Source organism: Anas acuta, chromosome 4 (assembly GCF_963932015.1).
Source record: "Anas acuta chromosome 4, bAnaAcu1.1, whole genome shotgun sequence".
Lineage (NCBI taxonomy): Eukaryota > Metazoa > Chordata > Aves > Anseriformes > Anatidae > Anas > Anas acuta.
Window position 1 is genome coordinate 73,633,829 of NC_088982.1, and position 22,048 is coordinate 73,655,876.

At 38.5% G+C, this 22,048-nt stretch overlaps 1 protein-coding gene across 50 annotated transcripts in view; it reads left to right on the plus strand.

Moving 5' to 3' along the window:
• ANK2 (ankyrin 2) overlaps positions 1–22,048 on the plus strand; it is a 356,900-nt gene that overhangs the window by 292,900 nt on the left and 41,952 nt on the right. For 19 of the 50 annotated variants that reach the window (XM_068682024.1, XM_068682027.1, XM_068682022.1 and 16 more), the window contains 8 exons: positions 2,262–2,406; positions 6,623–6,725; positions 7,345–7,448; positions 10,717–10,758; positions 11,609–11,644; positions 18,101–18,325; positions 20,025–20,123; positions 21,334–21,488. In XM_068682024.1, coding sequence (XP_068538125.1) covers positions 2,262–2,406; positions 6,623–6,725; positions 7,345–7,448; positions 10,717–10,758; positions 11,609–11,644; positions 18,101–18,325; positions 20,025–20,123; positions 21,334–21,488 — 909 coding nt within the window. The remainder of the gene's footprint in view (positions 1–2,261; positions 2,407–6,622; positions 6,726–7,344; positions 7,449–10,716; positions 10,759–11,608; positions 11,645–18,100; positions 18,326–20,024; positions 20,124–21,333; positions 21,489–22,048) is intronic. The other 31 variants (XM_068682038.1, XM_068682036.1, XM_068682039.1 and 28 more) reach the window with 6 other exon arrangements.

A 22,048-nucleotide genomic window follows, 5' to 3' on the forward strand; every position in this document is an offset into this window, starting at 1 on the left:
GCTTATAAAAAAGATGGAGAGCAAATTTCGCTTGGTCAGATAATGACAGGACAAGGGGGAATGGTTTTAAACTAAAAGAAGGGAGATTTATGTCAGAGCTTAGGAGGAAATTCCTCGCTCAGAGAGTGGTGAGGCCCTGGCACAGGCTGCCCAGAGAAGCTGTGGATGCCCCATCCCTGGAGGTGTTCGAGGCCAGGCTGGATGAGGCCCTGGGCAACCTGGGCTGGTGGGAGGTGTCCCTGCCCACGGCTGGGGTTAGAACTGGATGGTCTCTAAGGTCCCTTCCAACCGAGCCATTGTGTGATTCATGTATACTCCTACAGATGTTCACATCATACAAAACTGCGAGTGTTACTTAGACCCGTTATTGACAACTCTTAGATGAGAAGCCAAAGTTGAAATAAGAGCAGAGATTTGATTTTTTAAAGGATGTGGGTGTGATGGAAGTGGTGAAGATTTCGCCTTTGTTTCTGTTATAGCTGGAATGTCCGGCGTGATTACCAGTATCTAGTTATTCACAATATAACTTGATATTCCTTTTATTGTTTGATTAACATCATTGCCTTTAATATCTTCCAAGTTTTCACTAAGCCCTCTGCTTTATAATTTGACATTCCCAGGAAACAGGAGGCATCATCTGTCAGAAGGCAGGAAACATGCCATGATTAAATGCATTTCATTGTTTTCTGTGAAACTGTGCCCAGTTTCTCCCTCTTAATGTGGGCAGATGGAATTTTCAAGAGCTGTTGTTTTTAAACTGAAAAGCTTTAGGGCTCACTTTTATATATAATACTTGTGTACACACATAAAAAAAAATCTTTAAAATCCCAAAACGGACATGTTTTTTGTTGAAAAAAATATAAATGATTTATTTATTAGCTGAAACATCAAGCTAGACAAACTAACTTGATTTGTTTTATGAAAACAAATACCAAGTTTTCTTCCTTTAGGAGTGAGCACCACTCATGTACTTTGTTGTGCTAAGATTTTGCAGGGAAAAGAGAAGGGTGCTCTACTAGAAATAGCAGCAGTAGCATTAATTGTTTTTGGCAGCCTTGCTTTGTTAGCTCTTTAGATCACACAGGAGGCAACTGTCCTGATGCCCAATGAATTCTGTTTGTAACAATGCAGAAACCACTTGTCTAACCCTTGCAATCCTTTGTGTTTCTGAGCATATCAGGGTGAATTCCTGCAGCTGGGATGTGTAGCTGCTGATTATTACTCCTGTATGAAAGCTGCAGTCTTCTTCACGTAACTGAACAGGAGCTTCAGGTTCTTCACACTTGCCAGTGCAGCTGAGAAAATGAGAAGAACTGAACACACTGATGGCCAGCCTGGGGTCCTGTTGTGTGCTTCTGTGGGCCACACCAGGCTGCTGGCAGGCTCACCCTAACCAGTGCAAAAGTGGCTGGAATACTTAACGTCTCCTTGAATAAACTGTGGAGAGAAACTGTCTTGCAAACAGGAATGAAAAGAAACACCTACATGCTGCTTGGCAATTGAAGCTGTTTTGTTTGTCTGCCAGCAAAAGCAAACGATGACTTCATATAGACAGAATTTCCTTGGGAAAATCATTTTGGGCCTGAAATTTCAAGTTATATGTGCAAAAAGGTTACTGGATCAAATAACCAATTATCATTTAGGCTTTGAGTCATTGTGATTTTGGATTAACAATCAGTATCATCTACATATGTGAATTTATTTCCAGATTCTGGATATGGCCATGTTTTAGAAATAATAATCTTTTGCATATCACAGAATGATGTTGGAACTTGGGTGAGATGTCCTCATATGAAGAGGTATTTGGACAATGGAGAGTTTGAATTAGGATTTGCAACTGCCAGGCATAAGTCTAGAGAAAACACTTTTTCAGGTGAAAACATGTAGCATGCAGTCAAATATACGGCAATATTTAATCTTAAGCTTCCCAGTTGTGATACAACATACCTGTGACTAGAGACCTAAAAAAGATGAAGTGGTGGACAGACCATGCTTTACAGAATAGCAAAGAAATTTGCCCTACGTGCAACAGCAAAAAGTAGATTAAATACAATTGTTTATTCACCCTTATTTATTTTAATTTCCTTTAATCCTGCTTGATGTGCTAGCTTTATTAAATACATTAATTGCTTGTGGATTGCAGTGTTTCCTGAGTGGGAAATGCCTTCCTGTAACTGTGCCATTCAGTTGTTGATCCCCATGTGCAAATGAAATCAAACGTGTGTGTGCTTATCTCTGTCCCTTCTGTGTTTGATTTAAAGGTGATGATACAATGACAGGAGATGGAGGAGAGTACCTTAGGCCAGAAGACCTCAAAGAACTCGGAGATGACTCTTTACCAAGCAGCCAGTTCTTGGATGGTATGAACTACCTGAGGTACAGCTTGGAAGGAGGGCGATCTGACAGGTATTTGCCTGGACACGTGTTTTCTTATGGCAGTTCTACACAGATTTTGTTGTAAGTGTTTGAAATTCCTTTCTCAAGTGTCTCTAAATCAAGGGAGACATGGGATGCACTTGTCAAGATTTCTTCATTAGATAGGTCAGTGTGCCAGTCGCCACTTCGTAGGAGAAGGTGTGGTCAGGAGGAATATCTCCTAACCAGTCCAGAAACGAATACATCTGGCACTAATACTGTACTCAGAATCTAGAGAAGAATTTGTTTCTAATTCTTGAAAAAGCATGGCTTGCTTTATTGCCCTTGTGGTCAGGCAAAGGAAGAAGAGTCTAGCTGTGTATGGAAAGGGCTCACGAATCATCCTGATCTCCTGCCATGAGTGAGGGAATGGGTGGGTGGACAGGGTCTTTTAGCAGTAGGTGAGCTGACTTTTTGGAGTAGTTCATGGGGAACTGAGATTCATTAAAAACAAACAATCAAACAAAAAACAACAACAAAAACCTTGGGATCTTGGCAACAGAAAGTATTTGTAGTGTGAAAATATTTGAAAACTTCGTTTTCCAGTCTTGATTGTTATTCTGGCAGCATTTCTGAAGCTCAGTGGAATCAGTTGGATCCGTTCTGTTTACTTCAGTAGGCTGTGAATTGCTCCTGGAACAAAAGATGTCAGGAAACAGTTTAGTTTGCTTCACAGCATGTGTAAATCTCTCATCACTGAGGTCTTATAAACTTGGAGTCTTTGTTGGTTTTTAGACAGCTCCAGTGAATCCACTGAAAACAAAGTGACTGTGTTGCTTTTGAGTCTCAGAAGATGTTTATGAACTGCATCAGAGTGCTTAAAAATCAAACCCTTTTATTACGCTTTTTCAATGGTAACATTTTTTTTTTTTTTAAGATGTTGTATGGAAGTGATTGTGCTGGCAAGTGTTAAGTCAGTTTTTGCTCTCGCTTAGAATAATTTAACTTTTAAACACTGTCAATGGATTTCAGTAGATTTTCACAGCCATATAATTGATGTGTCCTATTTTGTGTTTTATGAAAGTGATTTCACATTATTTATCAGACATGGTTATATTGAAATGAAGCAAAATGATAAAGGCAGAAAGAATGAAAAAAAGGACATTTTCTAACTCCATGTGTCATTTTCTGTCACCGTCAGGTTACTGGTTGTAAGAATTTTCAGACTGCTTGCATTAGTTTGGTTTTGCTTGTGATTTTCATTGCATCACACCGATGTTGGTTTTTCAAGAAATTCAGCAAAGCAAAATAATGTTAGCAGTCTATACTCACATAATTTTATGCATTAAACAATTTGATTTGAAAACATACATATTTTTTTCTGTTGTAACCATCTTCCCTATTTATTTTATTTCTCTCTCCCCTTCATTCTTTTTCATATGCTTTCATAGCACCATGCCCAGGTAGGTATTACATAGCATGAAAACGTCGTCTCTATATCCTTTCATGGCACTTGTCTCTCTTCATCCATTTTGGAGGCCTGCTGTGGGGCTGGAATGTTGACCTTAAGAACCAAATGAAACACGTTGTTGGAGGTGGTTGTAGTCTTAAATGAGTTTGTATGCAGAGGTAAATAAAGGTACCACAGTACTGTCTGCCTAGGAAGGTCGGTCACAGTGTGACGTAGCCACTGTCCAGAGAAACTTCTCTGAAGCTACGCAAGATTGATCGCAACTGGTAGCTGTCCTCCTGTCATCGTGCTGCTGGGAAAGTCAGCTGCTCTCATTTTTATGTGGAGAAACAGGGGTAGAATAAAAAAAAACAATAGAATTGACTACATGAGGTGGATTCTCCTGAATATGGAGAAACAGAACTGATTCAGGCCACGTTGGATCAGCGGTATTTTTGTGTTCCTTCCACCTCTCTGGCTCATGACTGCTGAGAGGAAGGCTTTCAGTCTGAATAGTGAAATGTTTTCAAGGCCAATTTATACAGTTTTCAGTGATATCAGCTCTTTTCCCAAGTTTGTGAAACACCTTATGCTTCCCACAGTGACAGATACACTCACCTGGGCTAGAGGTTGCTAGATCTCTGACTCGGCTGGAAAGTGGATGCGTACAATGTGGTCCTCTAGTCAACCAGATTAGAAACTTGGCTAGATTTTGCTGCTTAGTTTTGAAATAAAGTGTAGTAAAAAAATAAAGTAATTTGGTACAGACCTTAGTCGTGCTTGTGCACACCTTGTCTGTTGAAGTCCATCCTGTGAGTGCATTGGGTGTGTACTGGAGCGCACACAGATGTGCCACGTACTGGACATGTACTGGCCGTGGTGGTGGCAGTAATGCCAGGTACCTGCAGGAGAATACTGACAACATCAGTAAAACAGCCAAATCTAGGACATACTTCTGGTCATTTAGTCCCTGTCCAGGACATGGCATTAGCTGAATGGCAGAACCTACAACCTGGATGGTGAACTTCTTGCAAGCATTGCATGGCACAGCAAAGCAGTGCTGAAAGTGTTGAGTATTAAAAGCGATGAAGTGTAATGATGGCAAATGGGGTCTGCTACTGGAGCTCGCTTTCCACCCAAAGAACAAAAGTTCACCAAAGTACTGTTGTTATGAGTAAACTACATGTACTCTGCCTACTTAGTTCACCCTGAAATGTTTAACCAGAGTACCCTTCTGTCAAGAGTTCCTGTCATAATTTTTTTCTGAAATCATTATATGAAAACAGGGTGAACTACTTGAAATCAAAATAAGTTTTGTTGTTTGTTTTAATGGAATCAGAGTTTTATTCCAGAAGTGAGCGATCCCAATAATATCAATATCAGCCTTACATGTCTGGGTGAAAGACATTTCATGACATGTGAGATTACTTGGTTGTGTTTTTTTTTTTCTTTTCTCAAGACTTTTCTAACATTGATACTTGTGTAATCCTTACCTTTGCTTTCAGTTTTGTGCAATCCATCTGTTATGCTAAATAGGCATAACAATGGCATTGATCATTCTTCATTGTAATATATTTCTATTAATAAGGTTATAATTTGCTTTTAAAAATGGATCAAAAATTAAGTGAATTTAGCTATTGTTTAAAAGGGCTGATTGGTCTGAATCAGATACTAAAATCTGATTTCCATCAAGATCTGCATTTAAAGTACTTGAATCTCATGTCCACAACATAATCGTGATATTTTTATTGCCAACTACTGAAAAATTAATTATCCTTAAAAAATCTGCATGTCTAGATAAATGGCCTACTGTTCTGATCCCGCGTGTTAGTCATTATGAGTACTACTCATGGGTGCGTAAGCCATGAGAATAAAACTGCTTCCTTCAGTTCCATGTGCTGCCTTCCTCAGGGTACAGAACAACATCACAGAGAGCATGTACAACATCTGAAGGTGGCTCATCTGTTTTTAAAGGTCACTATTGTAGTACTGCTGCTAGTAAATACTTATAAAGGACAAAACTCGTGAGATTTGGTAGCAGGAACCCCATTTACCTCAATATGTCCTTCTGTGGTGTCTTGTCTTTTTGGCTTTTTGCTCCTGGATGCTGCAGTTAAATTCTGAGCCTGTGCTTGGAAGCAGCTTATTTATTGCCTTGCATCCCTCATTGCTACAGCAACCAATGCTCTGTAGAGCTGCGTGTACTCACAGAGAAAACAGTGCTGACATTCGGACTGCTGCTCGAGAGATGCTGTTGGCATACAGAGGAAGAACCTTGTGTCGCACGGGAGCTTGTGGCTGGCCACAATTCACCTTGCTGTGTGTATCTTCCAGGGGACAGCATCAAGCCTTACGCATTTACAGTTTTAATGGGAGAGAGTAGGCAATTGTCATTTCAGCTTTTCTTCGGGTGTTAGCATTCTGTTTTCTGTAGTAATTTGTTTGCATTATGAAGCAGGTGAGAAAACTCCTCCAAAGAGCCTTACTGAAAAGGAACTCATGCTCCTTGCAATAAGGAAATGATCATGCCAGAAAGCCATTTGTGAATATAAACTGTCACCTAGACTCATCTCCAGGTTCTGTGTTTGGGGCAAACAAAAGTCAGCCAAAAGACTTCATGGCCCTTGGTCAGAAAGGTGGCATACCGGATTTGTAAAGCTGTTTTTCCCCCCGTGACTATTACATACTCCCCCTGGAAGCTGCATGATATTGCTAATAGCACGCTTTTTTTCATTCTCCCACTCGTTCTCTCATCACACCTTTCCAACATCATCTGTACTGCTGATCCATTGCTATGGCATCCTACCAACCTACCAGCCTGCGGTCCTTCAGTTCAGACAGGTCTCACACGCTGAGCCATGCCTCCTACCTGAGGGACAGTGCCATGATCGATGACACGGTTGTAATCCCCAGCCAGCAGGTAAGCGGTCTCTTTACTTCACTCACCAGTTGGACAAATACGGAAACATAAAAAGATTGCTGTTTGGATTGTAGTAATGATGCCGTGTAGTGCATGCTGCTTGTCTAGTGTAATACAGATCTCTTTAATTTCAGTTGATATTTAATGGCAGATTGTACTATATGCAATATGAAACTATTCCAAGATAAATGGCTATGCTGAGTGAATGTAGTACGGGATCTATCTTTATAACGTTCTCCATTTTAACTTGTTTTTGAATGATACTAATAGCCATTGGGTCAAATATTCAGGCGATCTAACAAACTGGAGGGCATTGTCCTCAAAGATAATATTGTGAGGCATGTCTGTAAGTTAAAAAAAAAATAATGATTCGGAAATGCCGCTTTGATAAATCACATCATTCATTTCAGTACGAGCACTAACAGATATGATTACTTTGGGCAAGTGTAAAATGTTACAGTAAGTAATGTCTCTAATATGCTTATGCTATTATCATTCACTTGTTTTCTTTTTGAAGAGTGTAAACACTTTAGGCAGTACTATGCAAAATGCATCTTCTTGTTTGGTTGATTAATTGGTTTTATTGTAGTATAAAGCAGGGCTTTTTTTGCTTACAAAGGTAACAACGTTGGCCAAAGAAGTTGAGAAGAATTCATATCGCTTAAGCTGGGGTCCTGAAAACTTGGACAATGTGGCTCTTTCTTCCAGCCCTATTCACTCAGGGTGAGTGTATCAATTAGCATTATCTCTTTTATTTTATCAAAAAAAGAAAAAAAAAAAGAGGGAGAAAGAGAATACCAGCAGTAGCAGCAGCTTCAACTAATTCTTAACTAGGAGATATATTATAAATTCATTTTCTGCTAGAGCTGTCAATAAATTACTACAGTCAGTTACATCCTGATAATCAAGTAAATCTAAGCACCAAGACTATCCACTGAAAGTCAGTGAACTGATGCCAGTTAGCTTTCAGTCAGGTTCAAGAGACAGAAGATAATAAGATGCATACACACTTGCATCTGTATAAATTTTATGGAAAAAAGTCATTTTTAAAGTTAGTAATAATTGAAGCCAAGGGCCTCATGGGTTCAGAGGGCAAGTTAATTCCTGTGCTAGTGGATTGTGCAAGCACCGACTCTAGTGTTTGTCAGAATTACTGATAAAGAAAAAATACAAGGATTTTAAATTACATGAAGCCTGTAATAGACAAGCAACCCAAACATGAGGTGCTTTACACACATTTGGCCATAATGTTCATATATTCTCACACTTGACTTTCTGTAAGTGTTTACATTCAGGCAAAGTTATTGGAATGGAGTAAGACCGGACGAAATGCAGGCCCAGCCAAATTCTTACTAATAAAGCTTATCATGGTTGGCCTCAAAATCTGTGCATGCAATTGAGCGCTCTTGCTTACTGCGTTTGAAGTAATTTTAAACTTTACACTGAGTTCTACACTTGTGTCCTGCCATCAGGTTTGACGAGGCACGTGCGGACGAATTAGTAATCAACGTCATACAAAAGCATTTCATTTCTGTGGAGCTGTGTTGTTTGCAGAATGGCTGCACATTGCTAAATGAAAGATTTTTTGTTAATCTCAAATGAGTTTGCAGCAATCTGACAGTCTGTGTCTTTCAAAAATAACACCGGTGTCCCATGTGGAATGACAGGCAGTCCTGGTCAGAAAGAGGAACAGTATGGTCATAACTGCCATTGCGATTTGACTCGTTTGTGGCTTATATGAGAAGTTAGGTGGTAGCAGGATTTTTAGCTGTGGACAGTATTGTTTGAATTTGCTTTTCTTGAGCTCAAAAACTAACAAATGAAATGAACATGCTTGACTTGTACAGGATATATATGTTAATATCTGTGTCAAGACAGAAGCTTTAAAATTGTTTTGGTGGTTTATTCTAACCCTAAATAGTCTACAGACTTTTTCCAAAGGATGTATGACTTTTCACTTACACAGAGGTAGGTCTTTCTGGTTATTGCAGAGTATGAACTAAATACTTTTAGAAGAGCAGCATTTATTTCTAATTCAAAAAAATAATATTAGTGGTTTAGATTTTTTTTGGTTGACCAGGATGCTATCAGTAGGATAAAAATAGTTGATTTATTTAAGAAAAGCAACTCTCTGTAGAGCCTTGTATTAAATAGTAACATTTAGCACAACACAAATTATGTGCTTTTTATATATTCTAACTAACCTGCTGCTAAATATTGTTATAAAGAAATCTATAATAACAATTAGCCTTTGGAAAAGACTGTACACTTCATTTTTATCTTGCTTAGATTTGGCTGAGTTATAAACTGTTGGGGTGCATCTTGTTTACGTCTCTTTTTTAGGAAAATATATTGCCTAAATCTATTTTTATCTTCTTATCTTCTTTTTATCTGCCATAAAAGAAGACTCCTAGTGCTTGAGAAGAAATGCTATATAAACATTGTTAGTAGCTTTAAGCAAAAACCTTGTTTTTGCTGAAGACATTGGAAATGTATTGAATTTTTCATGAAGTAATACATCAGCAAAGTATTGGACAGCAATTTATTTGGCACAGATGATCTTCATTTTGTATTCTGTGCAGTCTGAGAAAAAATCGACACTCTTCTCTCCCTGCACTACTTCAGTGGCAAACACCACGTTGTAGAGTTCTTATTGTAGGGAAGTGTTTCTGTGGATCATGGTGTGACATCCCCAGTCAAAAGGCTAAATGTATGGAGAACTGTTCTCTGGGTGCGGTATCTCACAGGAACGTATTTCAACCTTTCCATAATTAACCAAAACTTCTCCTAGGTGTGACATTTCAGAAAGGGAAAATGTTTCAACCATTCATTTAAAATTTAAATGTAGCTGTTGTTTCAATAGGTTAATAATTTCATCAGTATGGCATAAAAGACAAAATCTTTGGTCAGAGACTTCGGCAGCCATTTCAAAATCAAGAAAATAATTGTCTCATTAAATGTAACACTCTTGGTGCCCACAGTCTCAACATAAACAGCTCCTGGTCATTTTTACACAATTACCTATTTTTGATTAGTTCCATATGCAATACAAATTCCTACATTTAAACTTCCTTTCAGCAAATCAGATTCGCTTCTGCTAATAAAATTAACTGATCTTACGTATTCAGCAAAAGTCAGGATCCGTCGATAAACCAGGAAGTTTGGATGCTAAATACCCACTAAGGTAGAGTTTTATCACTGCTGGTAATATTAGGGGATATTATGTATGATTTCCTGCTGAAGCGTTAGGAGAGACAGAACTAACGCCTACATCGATGTAAGTATGTTTCACAGCTTTAGTCTCATACCCTACTGTGGAAGAACACAGTCTTTTCATTAAGTTGGAAGGCAAAACAAGCACTGAACGGAATGATTTCTTTCCACTTGCAGCATTTAGGGCTTGCTTGCCAGTATGATATTCCTAGGTCTGTATCACACGTGGTGGTTAAGTGTGAATGGTAAAGATAAGGCTGACTGTAAGATTTTAAAGGATAAATTATGTGCAAAATTATGCCATTCTCATACCTGGGTTCTGGCGATATGGTGAACAAACTCTCTCGATTTAGTTCCATAGATTATATTCTAAGTATTTTCCTGAGAAATATCTAAGGGTATGGTCGATAAGAAGAAAGGCAGATTTGTCATACTGGCAGAAACATGGCACTGAGAGCAAGGAGCTTTGAGTTGATGCTCAGCTTACTTTTGTGTCCAGAGCAAGAAACATAGCAGCTCTACTGTTTCTCCAGCTAACTTGCTGTAAAACTCCTATTTAATGAAAAATACTGTTTGCATTTATTTAATTTGATGAAGAAGAGATTAACATATCTGACTAATAGATGTTCCAAGTTCATCAGTATTTGCATCTGACAAACAGTTGGGCTGTTCATGAATTTTCCTTTCTGGAAGTTTTTGCTTCCATCAAGGAAAAAGGGAGAAGGACAAGGGAGTTGGCAGCTGAACTGTGACAAATAATGTGAATTATCATTCTTAGCTGTCTGTCTGCAAAAAAGGAGACTGGATCCTTGCTAACAAGGTAAACAAAATGTATTTCAAGTGTTGTATTTTGAATCCATAATATTGTTTTCCCCAATGTGACGTTCATTTCCTAGAAATAGTTATGGAAACAGGACCTGGCAGCTACCAGCTGATAGTCATTTCTAAAATCTGAAAGTCTAAATGATTTCAAATTGTGTTCTAGCCTTATTTGGGAAGCCATAATAAGGTAAAATTGCAGTTTGGGTTCATTAATAGTAAATCTCTGTTGATGTCAATGGAAGAAAAAGGCAATGAAAATACAGATAACAAGCAACACCAGAAAACTAACTGGCCATGACACATTACTGAGAGCCTAAACAGCTCAAACTGAAAGTTTAAAACCTGTCATTCTGCAGTACAGAACAAAAGGAGGACAAGAAACATGTTGAAATGGAAGAAAGTGGAGGACTGAACATATTGATAGGAAATTGGAAGAAAATAATGATTTCTCGAGTTATCAGAAATAGACTGGAATGACCTTTGATACATCCTTTTGAGCCATCATTGTCCACATTTATGTATGGATAGCTACACTAAGCAACCTGTGGTTTGTTTCTGAAAGGTTTAGAATCAAGTTGTACATTTTATGTATCTGACTTGCAGTTTGAGAATGTATGTAGAGAAAGCTATCGCTTTAGCTTTACTGCTGTAGTAGTGGTAACAATGTGTAGGCTTATTTTCCATACCCACTTCTACCTTCCTGCATGTAATGAATACCTATATATATGTATACGTTCATATGTTTAATTTAGAGATCTATTTTATTTTTCAGTATTTCATTTAACTCATTCTTTTTTTTTTTTCCATTTCTTTTCTTTCTTGATGTTAAATCATCTATTCTATTGCAGATGCTCTTCTCCATGTCTTGATCATGACAACAGCAGGTGAACTTCTGCATAATTTCTTTCTTTAATATATTGCACTTCTCACCCCATATTTATCCTCCTCTCTTACCTCACTTCAGGATGCTTTAGTGTTTTGATAGTGCACACTGGCCAAGAGAAAAAAAAAAATCTACTCTGACTGACTAGCAATAACAGTTAGCATGGACCTATTTCTCCTCGTTACAGGTCCACTGCAAACAATCTTAACAAACCTCCTATACATTCCTAGCTTGTTTTAACCCTTGATTTACTTAACATTATTTTTTCTCGATCAGTAACGTGGTTTAATGTTACTAAAAAGGAAGGAAAAAAAAAACAATAAAAAATGCAACACAAACCACTGTTAATAGGTCTAGTTTCAACTGCCATTTTACAGGAGGCCTTTTCTCTCACCTGTCGCTATAGACAGTATTGCAGACTCACTCCCTAGACCATATTTTCGAAATAGTACTACCCTGTTGGAAATAGCAACAGCACTGTATTGAAAAAATGAAAGTTGACCCCCTATATTTAATTTTTCATACCAAGGACATGTTGTGTGTGACCTTGTTTCTATCACTGGCACGTTGCATCCTGCACAGAGCACCTGAAGTGGGACCTTCCCAAAGGAAAATGTCTTCACTTAGCACACTAGGTGTTTGTTGGCACGATACTTCTTCATTTCCTTTAACATAACCACAGAAAAGCGTAAAATTTCTAAAATACTCAGCTGTGTAAAATTATTAAGCGGCTAAGTAAAAACCCAAACTACAAAAGCATATTTTTAGGGGATGCTACTCAATCTCTGTGTAGCTGACTAATGCAGTGAAGAGAGTGCTGCCATCAGTTATTATTTCTAGTGGATTCTTGTGTAGGATCATGTTTTTTGTCCTCCTCGAATGTGTTTTGCCCTGTTTATGTATGGCATAGTTGCAGCCTGATCAAAAGCACCCTGAGGTAGCTGAATGACTTGCTGTTGACTTCAGTGGGAGCTGGATCGAGGCCTTTTTTCTTCATTTCCGATGTGCTATCGGTTTCCTTCTCCAGCTGCACACTTTGCAATGGCTGAAGCACCCTGATTGTTTCTGCTTCTTCACACTGCGACTTACACTGAATGCTGCTATCTCCTTGTTTCCCAGTTGCTTTTATAAAATTAAGATAACACATAAATGTTCTCAGATGTGTCCACAATGGATGTGCTCCAGTTGCAGCTTTTTGATCATTCCTTGCTACCTGATGACAGCATGTGTGCCTGCCTAGCTAGTTTAAAAGGGTAATCACATCTGAACTAACCACGGAAACGGTGTATTGATTTTGCCTATTCTGATCGGTGCGTTAGAAGAGCTATTGCCTGTTCTAGAAAGGCACTTCCCGTTGCTAGGTTTGCATGGCTCTCCAAATGATTCTGCAGAATGAGAAGTGCGTTTGAGTGCCAACTGCTTGCGTTCACAGCTACCTGGAAGCGTGACTCTTCTGCAAAGCTATTTACATAACAGCAGTTCTTTACAGATCACACAGCAACTCTCTCCTTTCGCCCCCCAGTGCTGACACATCCTTTTTTTGTTTGTTAATCCTGCTATTACCTTTTAAATGAGCATAGATATAGGATAAGACTATGTTAATTCCATATGAATAAAAACAGCAAAGGGAATAACACAGGATCACATTTGAAATCCAAAAATTTATTGGAAATAATTTTTTTTCTCCGTGGAAGGTGGATGAATTCAATGCATAGTTTGTGTTTTGTTCAAGTGGAGCCATGAGAAAACCCATTGGTGTTTGCTCTGCTCTCTGTAGAAGGCAGGGAATCAGCCTGAAAGATGTAGGGAACTTTTTTGTGTCCTTAACCAGAAGGATGCTGTAGCTGATGGTGATTGATATAATAACCTTTCATATGGTGAGCTTACAATTGCTCTAAAATTAAAGAGAATGACATGGCCTCCATGATTTATGTGTAGGTATGGCTAAATTAGAGAACAGATGATGCTTTGTCTAACTGCTGACCATGTGTTTAACAGAAGCATGTTTAGAGTCGCCTGCAGTCTGTAATTTATTTCTGGAAAATAATTGCTTTTGTTGTTGTTTTTTAAATCCTGATCTTTTCCCATAAACTAATCAGTTTAATTGATTTTGCTATAAAAACCCCTTGTAATTTCACTGCTGCCTTGCTAAGTCTCAGGAAAGCTCAGTATCAGTCCAGTTTGCAAGACTATAAATGTCAATGTCATGTGTTTGTGTCGTGCAGCATTTCTAACTCAACCTTTAAAACTGTCAGAAAAGGAAACTTACTCAAAGGCTGCCCTGGCTCCTAGTACTGACAAAGCTTGTCTCATCGTTGCCCTTGTCACCCCTCCACACAAGTTTTGTCTTTGACACCTTAACCTTTAATTTCCTTTGATTTTGAATCATCACTTAAGTTAAAATTTAATTTCTTGCAGTGGGTTGCCAAAATAATCCAAAGTTAGTGCTAAAGAGGGATGCTTCCCCAGTCTGTAGCTATTAGATGCTATATATGTTAGGGCTATTCACGTACAAGCAGTACGTATCAAATAATTAATCTGAATTTTAAATTTCCTTTATATTAGTCAAACAATTTTTTCACTTTCCTAAGGGCATGTTTCAGAAAGCAAGTTTTATAATATCCCTTAGTTTTGTATGAATTATTTACATAGTGCTATACACAGTCCTTCAGAAAATCAAAGATTTTCTAGTCCTGGAAGAGTAATGTCACCGTCTTGTAGCTCTGTTTTATAGCAAAAAAAGCAATAAAGGAGGCTGCTGTGTTTCAGAAAATACTTTGTTATAAATTATTTTATCGACTCTTCCATATAAATACCCAAACCAATATGAATTGTGCTGATTTAAAGAAATGGATAAAAGTAATTAGATTAAATAAGTGGATGAGAAAACAAATGTGGCAAAAGATTGGGAAATAATTAGGATGGTATGGTGAAAATTAACATATTTCCACACTCCATATCAGCTCTCGAAATCCTGCATCCTATGTACTGTCCTTACAGACTCTCATGCTCAGAGCTGGGAACTTTTTCCCCTTTGGTTTCTTTCTTTTTGTTAATGCTCGCCCTTCCTAGTTCTCCAAAATTAGTTCTCCTTAAATTTCTCAGTAGTGTGTAGCTTCTTTTTGAGAACCAGCTCCTCCGTATTTAGTATGATGACTGGCACTATTCTTTCTCTGCTACCCTCGTACTAGGCTGTGTTTGCCTGAATTTGCATTTCACACTTAGCCAGAAGTCAGAACCCTTCAGAAATCTCTCATGTCACCTGGGAGGCTGTTTCAGGGAGAGGGAACAGGTTTAGTTTTTGGTGTATGCAATGAACACTCCTTGTTTTCCAGATTTTATCTTGTTACTTAGTTAATAAATTAGATCTTTATGATAGAAACAGCTGTTTCTACAGTGAATGGTGATGTCCTATTGTTGTGTCCACCTCTCAGTGATACTAATCTTTGCTTGTTGGACTCTTTGGAGCACTGGTTGGTGTCAGTGGTAGCTGACTGACAGACCTTGCCCTGACATGGTTTGGCTGCCAGACACCTTCAGTAAACTTAAAATGAAAGAAAGTAACAATTTTAATTAACGCCTGAACACACACTGCTATCATAATTAAGAGGTAAACTCTTTAAGTTTAGAGAGAGAAATGCCATGTTAAAATTTTAGTTGGTCTGTATTAGGCTCTGCAAATTGCAGGTGTGGGGACACAGTGTTGCTGCGTGTCAGGTGAGATACAGGTTCTTACAGGTGGTCAAAATCAGAGGTTACTCCTGATTCTGCTTTCACGGTGGCTTATACACAACAGGGGTGATTATCTGACCTGTGTAATGTGTGCTTTCTGAGAAGGCAATCTGCTCATCTTTAACTTGGTCTGAAAGGAATTACCGTACAGAGAAAAAGCACCATATTAAAAGCAACAGCACCCAGTATTGTGATCAGAGGAGAGATTTTTGGATTTGACCCTTACCTTTTGTGTGTATGTATTCTTCTAGCAGTTGACGGTGTTCTTGGCACTGCTGAGACACACGGGGAGATACGCTAAGGCGGATATAGGACAGACAGATGAACTAGCACTAGTGTTTTCAGTGATGGGCAGGAAAAGATGATCCTGTTGAAGTATGCAATCTTGAGTATTACGTCAACAATGACAAATAAATGAATCATAAACATTGTATTCGTGACAGCTTACACAACGAACAATGCAATTGCTAATTTTATTCAGTAAGTGCACTCAGCAGCTTGTGGTAATTATGGGGGTAGTCGTTGTGTTGCTCACAGTGTTTGCACCAAAATGTGAAACTCTTCTTCGAGAACTCGCTGTTACTAACTGCCTCTAAAGCACGCATCAGAACAGAGGCTTGGGCCAATTCTCTGAGACGTAATTCAGAAACACTTTGATAACACTACTCCATACAGTTAAAGGAGCATTATTGCAACAATTGAGCATTTAGTATCTCTTAAAGCTCTTCTTTTCCTCTGTGCTTTAAAATGTATAGTATGTATTTTGTGAAGGAAGCTCCCATTTTTTCTAAATTCATCCCCGGAGAATCAAAGCTGTAAAATGTTTTCATTTTCTTTCTTTTCCCCCCTGTTAAAACCACAGAAACACCAACCTCTAAGGAATGAGATAATGGTTGTACTACCCAGACTTTTACACTAAACAAAGCCTAGAGGTATATGAATGGCAGTAGAGTAGGAGACTGCATGTGTGAGAAAGACTGGCATCCCTGGTGCATGGTGTGCTTCTGACTGGCGCTTGTGGCTCCCTCATCCATTTCTCTGACTTGCACGGTGTGTTGAGTGTTGTGTTTTACAGCATGTGGAATTACTTGTAGCTGTGTGGGTACTGAGCGGACGCAATGTTTGTTGCACAGAACGGTCAAGGGGACAGTGGAAAAATACCTGTATTTGTAACTCACGTTATAAGGGCTTTTCTCTATTGCAGGTCCTTCAGTAGCATTTCTGCGACTCCCCCTGTGATGATTCTATTTTAGTGGCTAGAAGTAGGCCCGATACCGTTCTGTCTCATCTGCACTTATTTTCACTTCCAGCAACCTGACATTCCCATCCCACATCAGGCATGATCCTAAGTCATAAACCAGTAAAAAAAATTGAAATAGTTCTGTACCTTTCCCAAGAATATCCCTAATCTTTGGAGCATATCTTTCCAAAGCTACCTGTTGGCTACATAGGGAACTATAAAAAGTTCAGCCTATAAGAAATTCTGTGAAATGTTTTTCTCCCTTTTAAAGAAAAAGATATAAATAAGATATATACAAAATAATTTACCTTGTGCTAGGAGAGTTCCCTGTAGCTGGCTTTCTGCATCTGTGAGTTTTCCACTGGGACATTGCACTGCTGTGCAAAATAACACAGAAAGACAAAAATCCATAAGTAAACCTCCTATATAATGACTAGCTATTGTCAGCTCACCCAAATCCAAAATTTGTCTTCAAACTATGATGACATGTTGGGTTATCAGCTTGTCTTGTAAAGAAATAAAACCAGAAAAAAAATCTTTCTTTAATGGCATGAAAGATTTCTTTAATAAATCAAGGATTTCTATTGGTTCTACTCACCCACCACTATTTTCTCCTAATCCATTTGTAATTTCCTAACCAATTTTTTTTCATAATCTGTTGCAAAGGGTAAGGAAAAAAGTGAAGTCTCTAACCTTAGTGTGAAACAGTCACTTTTTTGTAGTTTTTTTTTTCTTCCTGCATTAAAATAATTCTTTCAACAGTCTTATTATAAAGGGAAGAGTTCTTTGAGAGATTAATATTAAAGCTGGAGATTTTTGACATAAAATGGTGATAGCTTCAGTGATTCAGTAAGAGCTGTGTCCACATGCTCAAGAATGAAATCTGTTTTTTTAATGAGCTTTTTTTTTTAAAAAAAAAAGTTTATCAAATAACTAGAAAATTACATAGATAACCTAAAAAACAAACAAAAAAAAAACACCCCTTCAATCAGAATTGGCTTTATAGCATTGAGCTGCAAATCATTTTAAGATATATTAGTTTTGTAAAATATTTGAAGAGTGCCAACTGAACATTACAGATGCTCACAGGTAGAGTAGAGATACTTGCAGGTAACTTTGTCCCATATGTATATGGTGTGCACACAAACACACATCTATGAGTGACTGCTGGTCTTTCTACCAACAGCAGCACTGTAAAGTAAAACTAGTTCTGTGACGAACTCTTAGATGGCAGCTGTCAGTTTAATTAATAAATGATCGACTTGCTAGTGTTAGGTCAGAGGTTGGACTCGGTAACCTTGGAGGTCTCTTCCAACCTAGTAGATCCTGTGATTCTGTAATGCTTCACATGGGAGAAAGGCTTTTTCTAATCATACGTCATGAGAAAGAGCTGTATGTCTATTTGTAGTTTGTTACATCCGTGAACCATAACCAAAGGAACGTCAGTCTGCTTCTCCAGCTAATTTTTTCCCCCTGATTTTCCAGCTTCCTAGTTAGTTTCATGGTGGATGCTCGCGGGGGTGCCATGCGAGGTTGCAGACATAATGGACTCCGAATTATTATTCCTCCACGGAAATGCACTGCTCCAACACGCGTGACCTGCCGGCTGGTGAAACGCCACCGCCTGGCCACCATGCCTCCCATGGTGGAAGGTGAAGGTCTGGCCAGCCGCCTGATTGAAGTGGGACCGTCCGGTGCTCAGTTCCTTGGGTAAGGGGTGCCATGGGGCCTAAAGGAAAGCATTTGGTATGTTCCCATCTGTTTGCAAGTTGCACTGAAATGGTTCCTTTTGGGAGATTTGAACAGAAAAAGATGCTTGTAACAAAATAACAGACTGGCTGTGTGAAATCCAAATCATTTGTTAGTTAGCAATTCATAAAGCTTTTATGCCTTTTCCTTTGAAAACTGATATCTTTAACCACTAGCACTAAGGTTCATGTGCTTCCTTGGATGTCATTATTACTCAGTGTTGTGATATTATAGTGAGAAAATCCCTTTGCAGCCAGAAAAGGCCATTCATACTATATTTGAATAGTCTGCATATAAGGTGTGAATAGCACAGCACTGATCTAAAGCCCAAAGGTAAAGCCTGCTACATAGTCAACACAAGTTACAGCTGCTTATTTGAGACGCTTGTGTTGTGTTATCAGTAATTCGGACTAAGGAAAGCACAGTGCTTTTGATTTTTCTGGGTTATTGCTGAGTTAATTGATGATATAAGCAATAGGACAACCCGAGAATTTGGGGCCATTTGTTTTGTCCTATGCTGCAAAACCCTTAGAAAGATCAGATTTGTGTCTGCTGCTGACCTTGTTTTAGCAGTTTTCAGCTGAGAGCAGCAGTTATCCCCTTTTTTTAAATTATTTTTACCAACTGTTCTCCCTGTCAACTGTGGCATCCAAAAGTAGATGACTGAAGGAACCCCTTCTATGACTGTAAATACCTTCACTCAGAAATTGAAAAAAGTGACCCTGTAAACTGCAATGGTTTAATTTCAGAACAAATCGGTTGCTTGAAAATGCTATCATAGCAGGCAGTCACGGAGTCACTGTCACTGTTAGTGCTTTTTCTGAAGTATTGAGTTCAGGGAGTTGAAAAAAGTTGGTTAGTGGTTTTTAACTGCACACTGCTTTTATATATGGCTTGAATGGAGAACGTATCCAAGGCATGGTTTGGCTCCCTCACTGCTGCTCTAGGCTGTTAAGAAAACAAGAGCAGTGCTGAAGCACTGCCAAAGTGATGTGAAGAGCAAGCCAACCATTCCTTTTGACAGATAGGATACCTCTTAATATCACAAATACCAGCAAGCCAGCTGGCTAATCAGATGCTTTGTATCACTTACTCATTTTGCTCCTTGGTCAGTTTTTAAGAGAGGTAGAAAGAAGTCAAAAGAAATGAAGAAGAATTTCAAAACAGAAATATTGTGCTGTCACATTCAGTCTTCCCACACGGAATATGGCCTTGAGTATCTCTTCTACTTTCTTATCAATGGTTTTTCTATCTAATGAGCACGTCTCATCTGAAAGACTAGGATATATCAGTGATATTCTTTCTCAGAGCTCAGAGGAGGTATACCCTTCCTGTGAGCATTTTCCTAGGTGTTGTACTGGCAGTGAAATCAGAAAATGACTGTGCTGATTGCAGAGATGCATTCTGAGTTACAAGTCCTGTTCCCATTGAGTTCACTGCCAAAATTCCCATCGTCTTCCTAGAGCAAGGAGAGATCCTACATTAATGAAACTCACTTTGTTGATTTTGATCACCAAATTGTCATCGCTAGGGTGGAACCTTATTCAGTGTACAGCCTAATTCCACTCTGTGGACCAGACAGTGGCACTGGCATTCTGGCAAAAAAATACATAAAGTTTATTTATGTTCTTTCTTTCACTGCTGCTTTGGATGTACTCAGTAAACTTCATCTGCCTACGGCTCCTCCCCCACTTAATGAGGGAGAAAGCTTGGTCAGCCGAATCCTTCAGCTGGGGCCTCCTGGGACCAAATTCCTTGGGTAGGAGAGACTTGAAACAAATTGATGGATGCTGACCTCCCCATTCTTCTCCTCCTTCTGCAATATGATTTTTTTGTGTCATTATGCCCATGATATTGTCCCTTTCTATGATTTGAAATTTTGTATACCTAACCTGTAGTGGACCATTTTTCAACTCTTGTGGTATGTGGTTTTGTTTTGGTGGTATGTCTGTATCTTTTTCTTAAAGTACTGTGGCCTTCGTTTTTGTTTTGGCATGAGATCTTCCTGGTTATGTGCTTGATGTCTGTAGCAAAGCAACCTGGATTGGGAGAAAAAAAAAGGAATCTACTGTAAATTTTAAGACTTTTTTTTTTTTTTGTATCAAGAACTAAATAATCAATTAGATACATGTTGGATACCACCAGTATAACAGAACATGTGACATTTACTATTTATATGGTAACCTGTGTGAGTATTCTAATTAGAGAAGTGTATGTACAAATATATATATATTTTCTGTCCTGTTCCCAAGAGTACGCATTTCTATGTGTATATAAATATAGATATATTGTATGTACACATATGTGTGTATATTTATATATATATATATACACACATACATTGATACATCTATTTACATCCGCTTGTTAGACAAGGCAAATTCTTATCTCCTATACATAAATAGAAACCCAGATGTTCTTCTCAGACCTCCTTTATTTCTCCTAGAGTGTAAAATCAGAATAAATTCATTGGAATATGTAGAACTACCATGAAGTAAAATTGGCACAGGACACAATTGCCCGCTGATTGCAATGAAATTACTCTGATTTGCACCAGTATAAGTGAGATCAGAATTTGTTCTACCATCGATGTGCATTACAGTAGATTCTCTTTGAAATGAAGTTGCGCAGGTTAACCCAGACAGTAGTGACAATTAAATTGAGCATGAGTTTTGAAATGAATTTGAAAAACAATTCTCAAATTTCTACTTAAGCCCTATTATCTTACCAAATACCATTCACACTGTGGAAAGAGGTGAATGCACTTTTTAAATCTGTCTTTCAGCATTTACTGTGTCCCTGTAAAAATCGAATGTGTGTTCGTGATCTAGTAGTTTAGGATTATGCCAAAGTATTCCAGAGAATAGGTAGAATCCCAGGTCACTTTGTAGCAGACTGAGTAGAGTTGCTGTTAATCCTGTTTCTTCCTTTCTCCTGTGTGCATTTAATGCGCTGTGTTGCTGTGCCAGGCCTGTGATTGTGGAGATTCCCCATTTTGCTGCTCTGCGTGGGAAAGAGAGAGAGCTGGTGATCCTGCGCAGTGAGAATGGGGACAGCTGGAAGGAACATTTCTGTGAATACACTGAGGATGAACTGAATGAAATCTTGAATGGAATGGATGAAGGTATCAAGCGTGATATATTCCTTTCTTTGCTCCTGCAGTACTCCTATAACTGGGGCCAACAACATTTTACCATTTTTTTTCTGTTTAGCACATCATGTTTAGTCCACCTTGAGAACTTCTGACACTGCATTCTTCAGATACTTCTTCACTTCAGTCATACTGGAGTATATAATTTTCTTGGCACACAGGCCAGCAGAAGCACTGTGTACTTGCGCTTACTTCCCTTGCATGGTCTACTGAGTGGTGGGACAAAACAAAATCTACTGTCACAAAGTTGAGAATAGATGCTAACCTTTTTTTTTTTTCCCTGCTTCTTTTCACAGTATTAAACAAAAAGTTTCCATGATAAACATCATCTTTCCAAAACAAGGCAATTATCATACTAATCCTTTCCAAGCAGTTACATGTGTGGGAGGAAATGTCAGTCATGGATACTCGTTTTCTGAGAGAACAGAATGGACTTGGGCTGTCTAGGATCTGCAGAATTTGTTATAAATTATGTTGTCTTTTAGAAGAACAAAATAGCCAAGCTGCATACTTCAAAACGAACTCTGATACTT